This window comes from Aspergillus affinis (assembly GCF_023601865.1).
Source record: "Aspergillus affinis strain CMG 70 chromosome Unknown NODE_3_length_628324_cov_86_750800, whole genome shotgun sequence".
Classification (NCBI taxonomy): domain Eukaryota; kingdom Fungi; phylum Ascomycota; class Eurotiomycetes; order Eurotiales; family Aspergillaceae; genus Aspergillus; species Aspergillus affinis.
The window spans coordinates 119,109-132,164 of record NW_026515784.1 but is presented as its reverse complement, the minus strand read 5'-3'; the positions used below and the strand labels follow the sequence as shown (position 1 = coordinate 132,164).

General features: G+C 51.4%; 5 protein-coding genes across 5 annotated transcripts; 3 read left to right on the top strand and 2 right to left on the bottom strand.

Annotated features, from left to right (window-relative positions):
• Positions 1 to 243: 243 nt before the first annotated feature.
• On the bottom strand, positions 244 to 1,464 carry KD926_007022 (glycoside hydrolase; the record flags this gene model as incomplete). The annotated part of the gene is made up of 1 exon (XM_053100557.1): positions 244 to 1,464. One exon carries the CDS (start codon positions 1,462 to 1,464, stop codon positions 244 to 246), a length of 1,221 nt encoding a protein of 406 aa, XP_052960702.1.
• Positions 1,465 to 2,518: 1,054 nt separating this feature from the next.
• KD926_007021 (phosphatidylinositol-3-phosphatase YMR1) lies at positions 2,519 to 4,900 on the top strand (the record flags this gene model as incomplete). Its single annotated transcript, XM_053100546.1, has 3 exons — positions 2,519 to 2,542; positions 2,610 to 3,063; positions 3,216 to 4,900. 3 exons carry the CDS (start codon positions 2,519 to 2,521, stop codon positions 4,898 to 4,900), a joined length of 2,163 nt encoding a protein of 720 aa, XP_052960701.1.
• Positions 4,901 to 5,376: 476 nt separating this feature from the next.
• Positions 5,377 to 6,568, top strand: KD926_007020 (40S ribosomal protein uS3; the record flags this gene model as incomplete). Its single annotated transcript, XM_053100535.1, has 3 exons — positions 5,377 to 5,530; positions 5,755 to 6,068; positions 6,236 to 6,568. 3 exons carry the CDS (start codon positions 5,377 to 5,379, stop codon positions 6,566 to 6,568), a joined length of 801 nt encoding a protein of 266 aa, XP_052960700.1.
• A 691-nt stretch (positions 6,569 to 7,259) lies between these two features.
• On the bottom strand, positions 7,260 to 9,538 carry KD926_007019 (phenylalanine--tRNA ligase subunit beta; the record flags this gene model as incomplete). Its single annotated transcript, XM_053100523.1, has 9 exons — positions 7,260 to 7,423; positions 7,490 to 8,298; positions 8,356 to 8,597; positions 8,652 to 8,918; positions 8,980 to 9,109; positions 9,176 to 9,252; positions 9,312 to 9,331; positions 9,387 to 9,427; positions 9,486 to 9,538. The coding sequence occupies 9 exons, from the start codon at positions 9,536 to 9,538 to the stop codon at positions 7,260 to 7,262; spliced, it is 1,803 nt and encodes a 600-aa protein (XP_052960699.1).
• A 908-nt stretch (positions 9,539 to 10,446) lies between these two features.
• KD926_007018 (protein phosphatase 2A structural subunit TPD3) lies at positions 10,447 to 12,763 on the top strand (the record flags this gene model as incomplete). Its single annotated transcript, XM_053100512.1, has 9 exons — positions 10,447 to 10,509; positions 10,576 to 10,681; positions 10,737 to 10,888; positions 10,940 to 11,431; positions 11,499 to 11,613; positions 11,666 to 11,810; positions 11,872 to 11,972; positions 12,033 to 12,370; positions 12,425 to 12,763. 9 exons carry the CDS (start codon positions 10,447 to 10,449, stop codon positions 12,761 to 12,763), a joined length of 1,851 nt encoding a protein of 616 aa, XP_052960698.1.
• Between the last annotated feature and the right edge of the window lie 293 nt (positions 12,764 to 13,056).

The window sequence follows — 13,056 nt, the reverse complement described above, 5'->3', positions numbered from 1 at the left end:
ATATTGGAGATCTTCGGAATGTCACATCACTGAATTATTAAGATTATAGCTGTTGATGGCATCTGCGTAATTAACATAGAACGATTAGCTCATCGCCAGCAGACAAGCAGAAAATATACCTCGATGGTGTTTTGAGCACCTCATGTGCCGCCAGGTTACACAAAGAGGAGTTAACTAAGGACCAACTCAACATTGAATAGTTGTCCAACTCAAAACTGGATGTTGCGAGACACCTTGTACATATCATGGAAATAAAATGCCGACTGCGTTGTAAAAGTCGTCAACCCCGGTTCGGAAACCGTTCTCCCATTCAACGTCGAGGTCCTCGCCTAAGCAAGTTGCTTCGATTACACGCTTCCGAACCCATAGGTCCAGAGCACCAATCCTATCTCCTCCGTCCCTATGGCCAGGTATCGCATCTCGAGATATCGCGGCGAAAAAGCACAGCGCATCATTGAAACCAAGGTCCCAGCCGAGGGAGAAGCGGCGACGGCCATGAGGGCTCATGGATCCCGAAGTCTGTGAGAGGAATTTGTTTTGCAAATGAGGCCGTTGGGGCTTTGCCTGTTCGACTTTGGCATGGATTTGATCACGAGGTACCGTAAGCCAAGCTGGTGCAGGGATCGAGCCGATTTTGACTTGTTGTTCGAAATCACGCTCCACACCGCAGGCTCCGCTCGATTTGAAGCGGTAGAAAGCAGATCCACTGGCTTTGAAGGTCCATTGTTTGGTTTGCTCCTGACCAAAGCTCTTCGTTAATTCATCTCGATCTAATGTGTTCATGTGCTCCAAAGCTCGGTCTTTCATGTGGCAGCTGTACTCTCCAATGTAGACGTCTACGGCGGTTCCTTGGGATACAACCTTTCCATGATGGGCTGCCAGTTCTACCAGTTCCCTGGTGACGTTCTCGAGGATGGCTTGGGGCTCTTGAGGTTGGTCCAACTCTGTAGTATAGTGCCTATGCGACTCCACGACAATGGGGCTTCGATTCACCGGGGCTGGAAGTCTATTTCGCAATATCGCATAATCAAGGGCAGCGGGCAGGTTCTGGCCATCGTTGATATAAATGGGCAAGGATGGATTGATTGAACTCGTGATCTCTAGAACTTCGTCATACCACTCATGGCCCCAGGTCCTCCAGTCTGAATCACTGGAAATCTGCACACCGATAACTCCACATAGGGCATGGAATGTGATCTCCTGGGCGATGAAAGCGAGACAGTCCCTGACCAATATCCGATTGTGAATGCTGGTGCAAACATTGACAGTTTTGCTGCTCTCGTCCTGAGAACAGAGCTGACCACCCGGGATATTTTTAAGGTCAATCAAGACTCCAATGCCGTAAAGCTGACATTTGAGTATCAAATGCTTAAGTGTATTCCAGCAGCTTGTATACACCCGCGATGGCTCGCCTTCAAAGCCGGTGCCTAGACAAAAGGATGGCCCAAGAGTGTAAAAGCCCATAGGTAGGCGGATCGAATTGCATTTGGCGACATCTCTGAGCCAGATCAAGTCCTGCTCGGTTAAAGCAGAAAGCCAGTGAGCTTGCCATATAGACGCGGTTTGCTTGAGCCCTTTCTCATGGAGCGAACTGAGATACCTCACTATATCAGCACAAAGTCTTCAAGTTACTTATACAACCGGGGGCGATATTTCTGGTTGGGGCTCAACCTTTTCAGTGCTTCGAGTTCCCGTGAGCCGTCTGGGTCATTTTCAAACACACTGTTGTCTAACCAGGGGCCATGCATGAAAACAGATCCTAGATTTGTGCCATGCTGATAGCGATATCGGAAGATATCGTCCACAGTGGGTGGTGATAGGCCTGAATCAGGCATGATTGTACAAGGATCCAAAGAAGTTTGTTAGTAGTGGCTGCCGTCGCATGCGCTAATGCCCATTGTACATGTGTCGTTGGGCACGAAATGGAGACACAGTGAGATGATTCTGGTAGACGGGTTTAATAGCGGATTTCGTAACGAAGGGAGCTAACGGTCAGTTAATGGCAACAAACAGTGCACTCAAATGCTGTAACAAATCAAACGATAGAAAGTAGTATAGAGCAACCTGACTACGAAGCCAGGAAACATGACCGAATATTACTATCAAGAGGGTTCTCCTAGATTATATTGCTTGCAGATCCACCACTGTGGGAAGACAGGACAATTGATCGATGTAAGTCCGAGGAGGTGGAAGGAATGAAGGAGGAAGGAGGAAGTATCACTGGACCTTGACGTAGACAAGTTGCGTTTGGTTAGCGAGGGGCTCCGCATCTGACCGGTCCCGTGCTGCCCGCTGGTTTTGTCCCCGGAATTCCTCCCTCCAGCTTCCACCAAACCCACTCTAGACTCCGTTCTTCTCTTTGGTCTCCGACCCTGCTACTTCTGTTCTGTCAATATTGAGCACATATTGCATACGTTATCTTTCAGTCTTAGCTTTCCTATTGTACAGGATCGCCTCCAATCTGCTCTCAATGAAGGCTCAGCCATGAAGGTGAGGCGGATCAAATAATAGCAAAGGCATGGAGAGAACACGGGTCGCCAAGGTATGCTGCCTCCTCGATGTTTCTGGAAGTAAAAATGTGCTAATATGTATCTTTGGAATCCCCAAAGGTTGACGATGTGACCTTGGCGCGTCGTGGTGAACAAGTCGTTGGCACCCTCCACCTCACCCCTCACCATATTATCTTCTCCCACCTTCCCCCGACTACCAACAACGTGCAAGCTCAAGATACGCCCGCAAGGCCAAAAGAGCTTTGGATAACGTATCCGATAATTTCGTTCTGTACCTATCGTCCAACTCCCGCGGCTTCCCGCCAGCCTTCTTCAATCCGTTTGCGGTGTCGTGATTTTGCGTTCGTGTGCCTCTATTTCGCCAGTGAAACCAAGGCGCGTGACGTATACGAATGCATTAAGGGATGGACATGCAAGGTGGGCCGGATCGATAAACTCTATGCATTTACCTACCAGCCGCCTCCCCCGGAGCGTGAGCTCAACGGTTGGGAGCTGTACAACCCCCGTCAAGAGTGGGCCAGGCAAGGTATTGACCAGGAAGGCCATGGATGGCGTATATCTCAGATAAATACGGACTACGGGGTAAAATCTCCTTGCTGTGGCCTCCAATGGCATCCTGCTAACTGCAGATCCAGTTCTCTCCGACATATCCTGCGATTTTCCCGATCCCCTCCGCCATTTCTGACAACACACTCAATTATGCAGGACGCTATCGTTCGAGAGCAAGGGTCCCAGTCCTGACATATCTCCACCCTATTAACAACTGCTCGATTACCCGAAGTTCGCAGCCCCTGGTGGGTGTGCGTCAGAACCGGTCCATTCAGGATGAGAAATTATTAGCCGCGATTTTCTCAACTTCTCGCTCAGAACGACCACTGGCCGGCATTACTCCTGCGCAACTGGAAAGCGAATCGTCCAGTTCGACCCAGGGAGACATCTCAAATAGTCAGACGGGAATTGCCTTAACCAACGCCGAGGAGATAGAAGAAGAGATGTTGGCGTTTCAAGGTGACACCGAGCAGAAGCCCCATGTATATGGGGCTCAGCAGCATAACTTGATTGTCGACGCGCGACCAACTGTCAACGCGTTTGCCATGCAAGCCGTGGGCCTTGGCTCGGAAAACATGGACAACTATAAGTTCGCGACGAAAGCGTACCTCGGGATCGACAATATCCATGTCATGAGGGACTCCTTGAACAAGGTAGTCGATGCGCTAAAAGAGTTCGATGTCACACCTTTGGGACCCAACAAAGACCTCCTTGCACGCAGCGGATGGTTGAAACATATCTCTGGCATTTTAGACGGCGCCGGTTTGATCGCTCGTCAAGTTGGACTTCAACATTCGCATGTTTTGATTCATTGCTCCGATGGATGGGACCGAACAAGTCAACTAAGTGCCCTAAGTCAAGTGTGCCTCGACCCCTACTATCGTACCATGGAAGGTTTCATGGTGCTGGTGGAAAAAGACTGGCTTTCTTTCGGACACATGTTCCGACATCGATCTGGTCACCTGAATAGCGACAAATGGTTTCAAATCGAGAATGAAAGAATTGGGGGCGACTCCAACCGCGGGTTTGGCGATTCTGGAGGGGCCGGTAAGGCTATTGAAAACGCATTCCTGAGCGCCAAAGGCTTTTTCAACCGGGACAATACAAGTCGTGATTCTCTTCCCGACTCGGAGGGAGAGATGCAAAGCTATGACTCTGATAAACCCGGCCTTAAGAACCCCAGCCCGGCACCAAGATCGGCCGGTCCGGAGAAAGAAGTGACGAAGGTGAAGGAGACAAGCCCCGTTTTCCATCAATTCTTGGATGCAACTTTTCAGCTCTTACATCAATATCCTACACGGTTCGAGTTTAATGAGCGGTTTTTGCGACGGCTACTCTATCACCTCTACTCCTGCCAATTTGGCACTTTCCTCTTTAACAGCGAAAAAGAGCGCGTGGACTGGAAGGCGAAAGAGCGGACTCGGAGCGTGTGGGATTACTTCCTTGCTCGGAAGGAACAGTTTCTTAACCGCCAGTATGATGCTGTCATCGACGACCACAAGCGCGGCAAAGAGCGTCTAATTTTCCCGCGATTGAATGAAGTCAAATGGTGGAGCGAGGCATTTGGCCGGACAGATACCGAAATGAATGGCTCTCGTTCGGCCAGTGCTACTGCGCCGATCAGCCGCGATACCTCCCGCGCCAGGGCACCGGTCTTGACCGGTCTTGAATCATCTCACAGTTCGATTGGAAACGCAGCAAAGGACCGAGAGTCCCCTAAGGCTGTCGCAGCCGATATGGATGAAGTGTCCTTGGGAGTGCCTGACCTATCCTTCTCGAGGAACAAGGAAAATGGCCAAGCTTCCAAGACCATAAGTCAGATGGAAGTTGAGATGCAATGAGAGTCCCAACTGTTTGAGTTTCAAAAACTTTGGAAGTGACTTTTTTTAACGATTCAATGTATCTATGGTAACGATCGGCCACCACTGGACTGGCCTAGAACATGTCTAGATCTGTGACGAATGTGCATGGCTATGAAGTGTTATTCAGTGACCAAGCCGATCTCTGATTGTACCAGTAGAGATGCAGTTATTCTTGAGGTGGTCTGAGCGTATCCGATGACATAGCTGGATGCCCGACGGATCAGGCACCACAACGGGCACGACCCTCGAAGCACCCCGAAGCAGCAGGCGGTGTAGAGCCCTAAACCCTAAGCCCTACCGGCCAAAAAATCCCCCACTAACGCGGAATCTCAAAACTGATCTCGACGATTGCCGACCATTTCGCCCTCGAACGACTTCCCAACTTTGGAGCTCCGCCACAACCGCGTCCTCGGCCGTTTCTTCGACAACCCAATTCAATCCGCAGAAACGAAATCATGGCTGCTGTCCAGGGAGCTATTTCGAAGCGCCGCAAGTTCGTCGCCGACGGTGTCTTCTATGCCGAGCTGAACGAGTTCTTCCAGCGCGAGCTGGCTGAGGAGGGCTACTCGGGTGTCGAAGTCCGTGTCACTCCCACCGTCACCGACATCAGTACGTCGCTCGATTCCACACCCTTGTTATTTGTTTCGTGTGCCCAGTGTGATTTCGATGATCCGGCGAGAGAATTTGTTGGATGAAGGACGAGAGAAGGAACGGAACATGAAAAAATCAAACAAATGAAAACAGCGCAAATGCGGAAAGGATCGATCGGATACTGGCACAAACGGTCGAAATGGAACGATTTTGAATGCTAACGGGTGTTCTTTTCTTCACAGTCATCCGTGCCACCCACACCCAGGAGGTTCTTGGAGAGCAGGGTCGCCGCATCCGCGAGTTGACCTCTCTCATCCAGAAGCGCTTCAAGTTCCCCGAGAACTCCGTCTCCCTCTATGCCGCCAAGGTCCAGAACCGCGGTCTCTCCGCCGTCGCTCAGTGCGAGTCCCTCCGCTACAAGCTCCTCAACGGTCTGGCCGTCCGTCGTGCTTGCTACGGTGTCCTCCGTTTCATCATGGAGAGCGGTGCCAAGGGTTGCGAGGTTGTCGTTTCCGGAAAGCTCCGTGCTGCCCGTGCCAAGTCCATGAAGTTCACTGTACGTTTGAACCCCGAAAGCAACCCGGTCTGATTCGTGTTCGAAGGGTGTCTGTTTTCCGAGAAGATGGATGGAGGGAGTTCTGAGCGACACAATTTGGGACGATTACAAAACCATGGTTTTCCGACAATGCGTCAAAACAGATAACTGACTCGCGATCTTTCTAGGACGGATTCATGATCCACTCCGGTCAGCCCGCTAAGGAATTCATCGACTCTGCCACTCGCCACGTTCTCCTCCGCCAGGGTGTCCTTGGTATCAAGGTCAAGATCATGCGTGGTTCCGACCCCGAGGGCAAGGCCGGCCCCCAGAAGTCTCTCCCCGACTCCGTCACCATCATCGAGCCCAAGGAGGAGCAGCCCATCCTCCAGCCCATGAGCCAGGACTACGGCGCCAAGGCTCTGGCCGCCCAGCAGCTCGCCGAGCAGCAGCGTCTCGCCGAGCAGCAGGCCACGGAGGGTCAGGAAGGTGCCGGTGCGGAGGCTTTTGCGCAGGAGTAATCTGGTTTCTTTTCTTAGGCCCTGCTCTTTTTTCTTCGTTCCTGTCGTCCTACCTTGTTTCTTTACCTGACGCAAATAAACAACTACATGATCTTCCAATGTCTTTGCTCTCGCCGCATCTCCAACCTCTGCGGAAGGCGTCTTCCATTCTACGAATCTGTTCCTGAAAACGAAGAGAATGAATGTTTTTTACCTATTGAAAGATCTGGGTAGGGTGGGGGAAACAAAGATTGATGTCCGAAACGAAAAAATTTACGGGGCTCCAAAAAGAACAAAACAAAAAAGATTTTGACGGTTTCTATTTTTTTTTTTTTACACATACTTTTTCCCTCCATTGGCGTATGGTGGACTCCGGATCTCTGGAATCAACATAAAAGCAAAATATCACGGAAAAAAAATTCTTATATACTTCATGTCGTATATGCGGTAGTTTTTTTTTCTGTGTATTTGGCTGTCTGCCCCCATGTAGTCGCGTATAGGATTGTCTTTGACGTCAGGAACTAACCCCGGGTTTTATTTCACTACACAGTACATATAAACTGTAATCTTTTTTTGATTCTGTTTCAAACTAAAAAAAAGCTAATTTTTTTCTTGGTCGTAATACCGGCGTTCTAAGCGTATATGTCAAGTGATCAAGCACATCTATGCTCTACACTTTAATGTCTAAAGCGCTTCTCTACCCAATTCTCGCTCATAGGAAAGCTTCGATGTTGATCTCCACCGTGCTCACGGGGTATTTCAGCTCGTACTTCTCCAACACCGTAGGATGCAGGATACCAAAGGCACCGATGACGTGGTCCTTGCCCGCGATGCGCACGTGCACGGAGGCGGAGTGACCGGGGAAGTAAGTGGGATCTGTAGAATCCAAAACGCGTCAGTAAATTGCGCGGATAGCGTCAGTCTGTCATCTGGGGGACTCACCGTCAAGTTCTTCGATCCAGTACTGGGAGTCGTTCATGGCCTGGTTCTCAAGACCTTCCTCGCCGGTGATGAAGGCGCTCTTGAGCATGGCCATGATGCGGTCCATCAGACCGTGAACAACTTCGAATCCGCTGGTCTTGCCGTACCACGCGGCGGCGAAGTGTCGCTCGTTTCGGCTCTTACGCTCCAGGGATAGATCCTTGAAGGCGACGTCGCTGACTTCGAAGATCTTCATGGGCGCGGTGTGATGTTTGTTCTCACGGATCGTCTTCAGCAGACCGGGAAGAAGGCTGGTACGAACGACCTGGAATTCCAAGGTCTTAGGGTTGGCCAGCTTCACGGCAGTGTTGCCGTCGTCCTTGCGGTTGAGCCAGGCGAAGTTCTCGTCGTGAGAACACAGGATCAGAGGCAAGACTTCGGACCAGCCTGCCATGGCCGCTTCCATCCGAACGATATCGGATAGCTTGTTGATCGGTAGAGGTTGGGCAATAGTGCCGGACTTGCTAGGGAAAGAACGGGGGAGGTTGTTGAATCCGTACGCAATGGCGACATCCTCCATGATGTCTGCCTGGTGAAGCACATCGGCACGGGTCGGGGGAATGTCTACATCAACAAGGTCAGGGGAGGTCTTGGACGGTCTGGCGTCATAGGCCATCTTCTTCAGCAGGGTGCAGATCTCCTCGGGAGAAAGCTCCAGACCGCAGCACTGGTTGATGTAGGACACTTCCGCCTGGGTCGTGCGAGGCGCGATCTCCGGGGTGATTCTGGTCGCGTTGTTGTGGTCGGACACAATCTGGACGGGTTCGATGCTATTGACACATTAGCATGTCTCGGTTTCTGACACGTAGAAGACGGGAATATCATACGTGAAGGGTTCCGTTGTGTACTGGGAGAACATCGCAACCATGATTTTGTTAACGATCTCAACTTTGGTCTTATCAAGGGCCGTGATCTCAATGAAGACATTCTTCGTGTCCAGCGAAATCTTCGAGTGGTCACCGTTGATGATGGGCGGCAGCGAGCAGACGGTCCGATTGGAATCAAAGATCACCGGGTAGACAGGCGAGTCCCGGATAATGTGGAGGTATTTACCCAGGTGTCGGTCTTTCTGTGATGATTGTAAGCATCCACGCTGGTGGGTTACCGTATGCCTGAATCATACCTCGTAGAAAGCCATCAGTTCCTCTCCATCCAGCTCCTTGGTCTGATTCAGAGGGGTGAATTTGATGTCCTTCGGCGGCAGGGCTTCGTAGGTGAAAGGTCCCTTTATCGTGTCCAGGTCATGAGTACCGATGGACACAAGCGTTCTCTGTCTAGCAAGGTTCTGGTGCAGCTTGTCCTGCAGCGCAATGAAAGATTCATAGCGGGCCTTGTCGAACTTGATGTTGCGGAGGATGGCACCGGAAACCAACGGCCGGACTTTCATGGTCTATATTTAGATGCTCAGTTTAGGTTGATCCACAGGAAGAGCTTCGCGGTGCGACACTTACGTCCTCCTTCACGATGATCTTCTCCAGCTCTCCACTGGCCGGCTGGGTGAGCCGGTAGTTGGGGAGAGGCTGTCTGCCCAAGAAGATGTTGAGCATAAGGGCAATGCCCTCGAAACACAGCAAGTCATATCTGCCAAACCACTCAGATCCATGCGCTTTGCGTTATCACCATATGTGGGCATCGGAGGGTGCGTACCGGTTGGCCGGGATCTCGATCTTCAACTCAGGCGGGACCTGCTTTCCATCGACAATTGGTCGGTCCTGATCCGTGGTCTGTGGGTTCTCGGCGATTAGAAAGGCGTGCAGATAGAGGGGGAAGAGGGGTCAAGTACGTCTTCGTCAAGTTCGATACCTATCAAGCAACGTTAGCATCAGCCCCGCAGAAACGGTCAATTCAACAAACACACCGAACTCGAAACACAACTCATCGAACTCCTCGGTGGTATAACTGCAGGCCAGATGATTAGCGACGAGATTCCGGGCCAATATCTAGAGGGATTGCGCACTCCCGTCCGAGCTCCTTGAAGAGCGCGGCCTTGTCGACCGAAATAGTGGGCATGATGGAGGGGTTTTGGATGCGCGACGCAGAGGGGAGGATAGACAAGATCAGAGAACAGGCGACAGGAAGTACCCTTGCACCAGAAAATCGGCACTGCACGATTCAACCGGAGAACAGACAGGAATCCAACCAGGAGGAAGTGGGGTAGGGAATTGCGGCGTTGCGCTGGCAGAGAGTCGGAGTCATAAAGTCGCACTTTTGCTGCTTTTGGGGCTTGACCCTTCTCGGAGGGGCACACCAGCCACAGCATATGCACCGCCACAACCACCCCTCCAAAAGAACGGGATTACCATACCATTTCCGTACGGTCACTTTCCTGTTCTTCAGCCACAGAGGAAAGGCAGACCGTCATCTCTTCCTCTCTCCTTCGCAAGATTCAATCCTACCTGGTTAGTCCTCTTTATCAGATTGCACCCCCCTCTCTCCCTTCCACGCCTCCGGATCCCTTTCTTAATTCCCCCCTCCCCCTTTGTTTTTGCTCCCAAAAACATCGGACCATCGCTAGTTTGGCCCCAATCCAATTGTCGAGGTATGCTGCTGCTGCTACTGCTGCTCTGTTGTTGCTCACTTGTCGTCCTGCGGCGGCCCAAACCCCACGAAACCTCACTCCGGGGGTCTCTCGCAGCACCCACTATTTCTCCCTTCCTATACCACCACGCCTCCCTCGGCTACACAGGCTAATCCGCATCCGAGCAGGTGCTAAACTTGGTCTATCTTATTCCTTTTTTGGTCCCTGCCCCTCCGTTCTAGATTACCTCCGAGTCTTCTCTCCGGGTTCCGCGTGAGACCTGGTCTAAAAGCAATATTAATTAGCTGCCTGAGTGAGGACTGGGACCGGTCACATCCTCGCCCCTCGCCTTTTTCCTTCTTCCGAGCACATATTAAGCATATAATTCATCACATTCGCCATGGAGGGTCAGGGTGAAAACGACGAGCTCTACCCTATCGCCGTCCTTATCGATGAGTTGAAGGTGCGGTGTCCCTCGTGACCCCCCGTGGTCGTCGACGTAATAGGTTCTGATGATCGGCTCTTCTAGCATGACGACGTCCTCCTCCGTCTCAATGCCATCCACCGTCTGTCCACGATCGCTCTGGCCTTGGGGCCCGAGCGGACTCGCGAGGAACTCATCCCATTCCTTGATGGTCAGTTGCCGTTGCCTCCCCAGTGACATCACTCGCCTAACTCTTACATTTCTAGATTCCGTCGAGGATGAGGATGAAGTTTTGACCGCACTGAGCGAAGAGCTGGGTAACTTCACAGAGTATGTCGGTGGTTCGGAATTCGGACACGTTCTCCTTTCGCCTCTGGAGAACTTGGCCGCCATTGAGGAACCCTTGGTCAGAGAGAAGGTAGGTGAAATGATCGATGCCGAGGGGGCACACTTAATAACAGTTTTATAGGCCGTGGAATCCCTTAACAAGATCGGCGAACAACTCTCCCAAAAGCAAATCGAAGACTATTTCGTCCCCATGGTTCTACGACTTTCAAAAGCCGATTGGTTCACCTCGAAAGTCTCCGCTACCGGTCTCTACTGTGCTCCATACAGCAAGGCTCCCCAGCCGCTGCAGCAAAGCCTCCGCCAATATTTCGGAGGCCTCGTACACGATGAAACGCCCATGGTGAGAAGGCAGGCAGCAAACAACCTAGCCAAGTTCGTTAAGGAGTTGAACACCCAAGTCGTGATTGAGGAAATGATACCCCTGTTCCAATATCTGGCCAACGACGACCAGGACAGCGTACGTCTTCTCACGGTCGATATTCTCATTGCGATCGCCGAGGAGATCCCCAAGGAGCAACAGCCCAGCCACGGCGTCTTGTTGACTTCTCTGCGGAGCCTCTTCGAGGACAAGAGCTGGAGGGTTAGATACATGGTTGCCGATAGATACGAGAAGGTCGGTTTGCCAAGTTTCGTTCATGATATATATCTCCGATCAACGCCATTCTAATACTGTCTTCCAGATCGCTAAAGCTGTGCACGAGGAGGTTGTGACCCGGGATATGGTGCCTTCCTTCGTTAAGCTCCTGAAGGATACCGAAGCCGAAGTCCGTACTGCGATTGCGGGCCAGATCCCAGGTGGGCCTCTTATCTTCTTTTCGGATATGGTTATAGGCTAACCTTGCAACAGGATTCTGCAGTCTCATCGACCGGGAGACGCTTCTCAACGAAATCATGACCAGCGTGGAAGATCTTGTTTCGGACCCATCTCAACACGTGCGCGCGGCTTTGGGTACTCAAATCAGTGGCCTCGCGCCGCTTCTTGGCAAGGACGAGTAAGCACATCTGTCTCCCAGTCGACCAAATCAAGGCGCTAACCATTTCATTTGTACACAGGACGATTGCCCACCTTCTTCCGATGTTCCTCCAGATGCTCAAGGATGAATTCCCTGATGTCCGCCTGCACATTATCTCCAAGTTGGAGCTAGTTAACAATGGTAAGCACTGCATCCCGGTAGAAAAGTTGTCTTGGATGCGCATAGCCTGACCCTGTACAGTCATCGGCATTGAACTCCTCTCTCAGTCGCTTCTCCCCGCCATTGTTCAACTGGCCGAAGACAAGCAATGGCGAGTTCGCCTTGCTATTATTGAGTACATTCCTCTTCTTGCCAGCCAGCTTGGAGTCAAGTTCTTCGACGAACAGCTCAGCGATCTCTGCATGGGCTGGCTTGGCGACACCGTTTTCTCCATCCGAGAGGCTGCTACGCAAAATCTGCGGAAGCTCACAGAAGTATTCGGCGTTGATTGGGCTAAGGGATCGATTATCCCTAAGGTCATGGCGATGGGACAGCACCCTAACTACCTGTACAGAATGACGACGTGCTTCGCTATCTCAGTATGTTTGCCTTCCGTCTCTCCGGGAAAATGCCGTATTAACATGTTCATTTAGACCCTTGCGCCCGTTGTCTCCCTGGACATCATTGAAAACTCGATCCTCCCCATCATGGACAGACTCGTGGCCGACGAGATTCCGAATATCCGCTTTAACGTTGCCAAGTCCTACGCAGTATTGATTGACACAATGCGCCGCCTCCCGGCGGAGGGCACCTTGACGGACTTGGAGAAGTCAGGCAAAACCGCAACCCAATCGCCACGTAGTCAGGATCTCATCCAGCAGCGGGTTCTCCCGAGCTTAGAGAAACTGCAACAGGACGAGGATGTTGACGTCCGGTACTTTGCCACGACCGCCGCAGGCGGCCACGAGGAGGTGATGCAGACTTCGCCGTGAACGAATGCCGCGACTCGGCGTAGGTCTCAGATGCCTGCCTACATGTGTTGAGAGAACACTTTTTTTACGAGTGGGAAATGAAAATCGTATACTCACACTGCTTTTGGGGGGAAAATGACGATTCATCAGCTTAGAAATGGTCGGGTCACCTGACTGGGATGAAATGCTTCATGGCGCATGCAATGTAGAGTCTTTTTGGTCCACTATCAAATAATCCTATGAAAATCCAATGGTGATGTTCTTATGTTAGAAGCATGGTTTACGTGTGTAAAGCGCAGAAACGAAGTAGCATG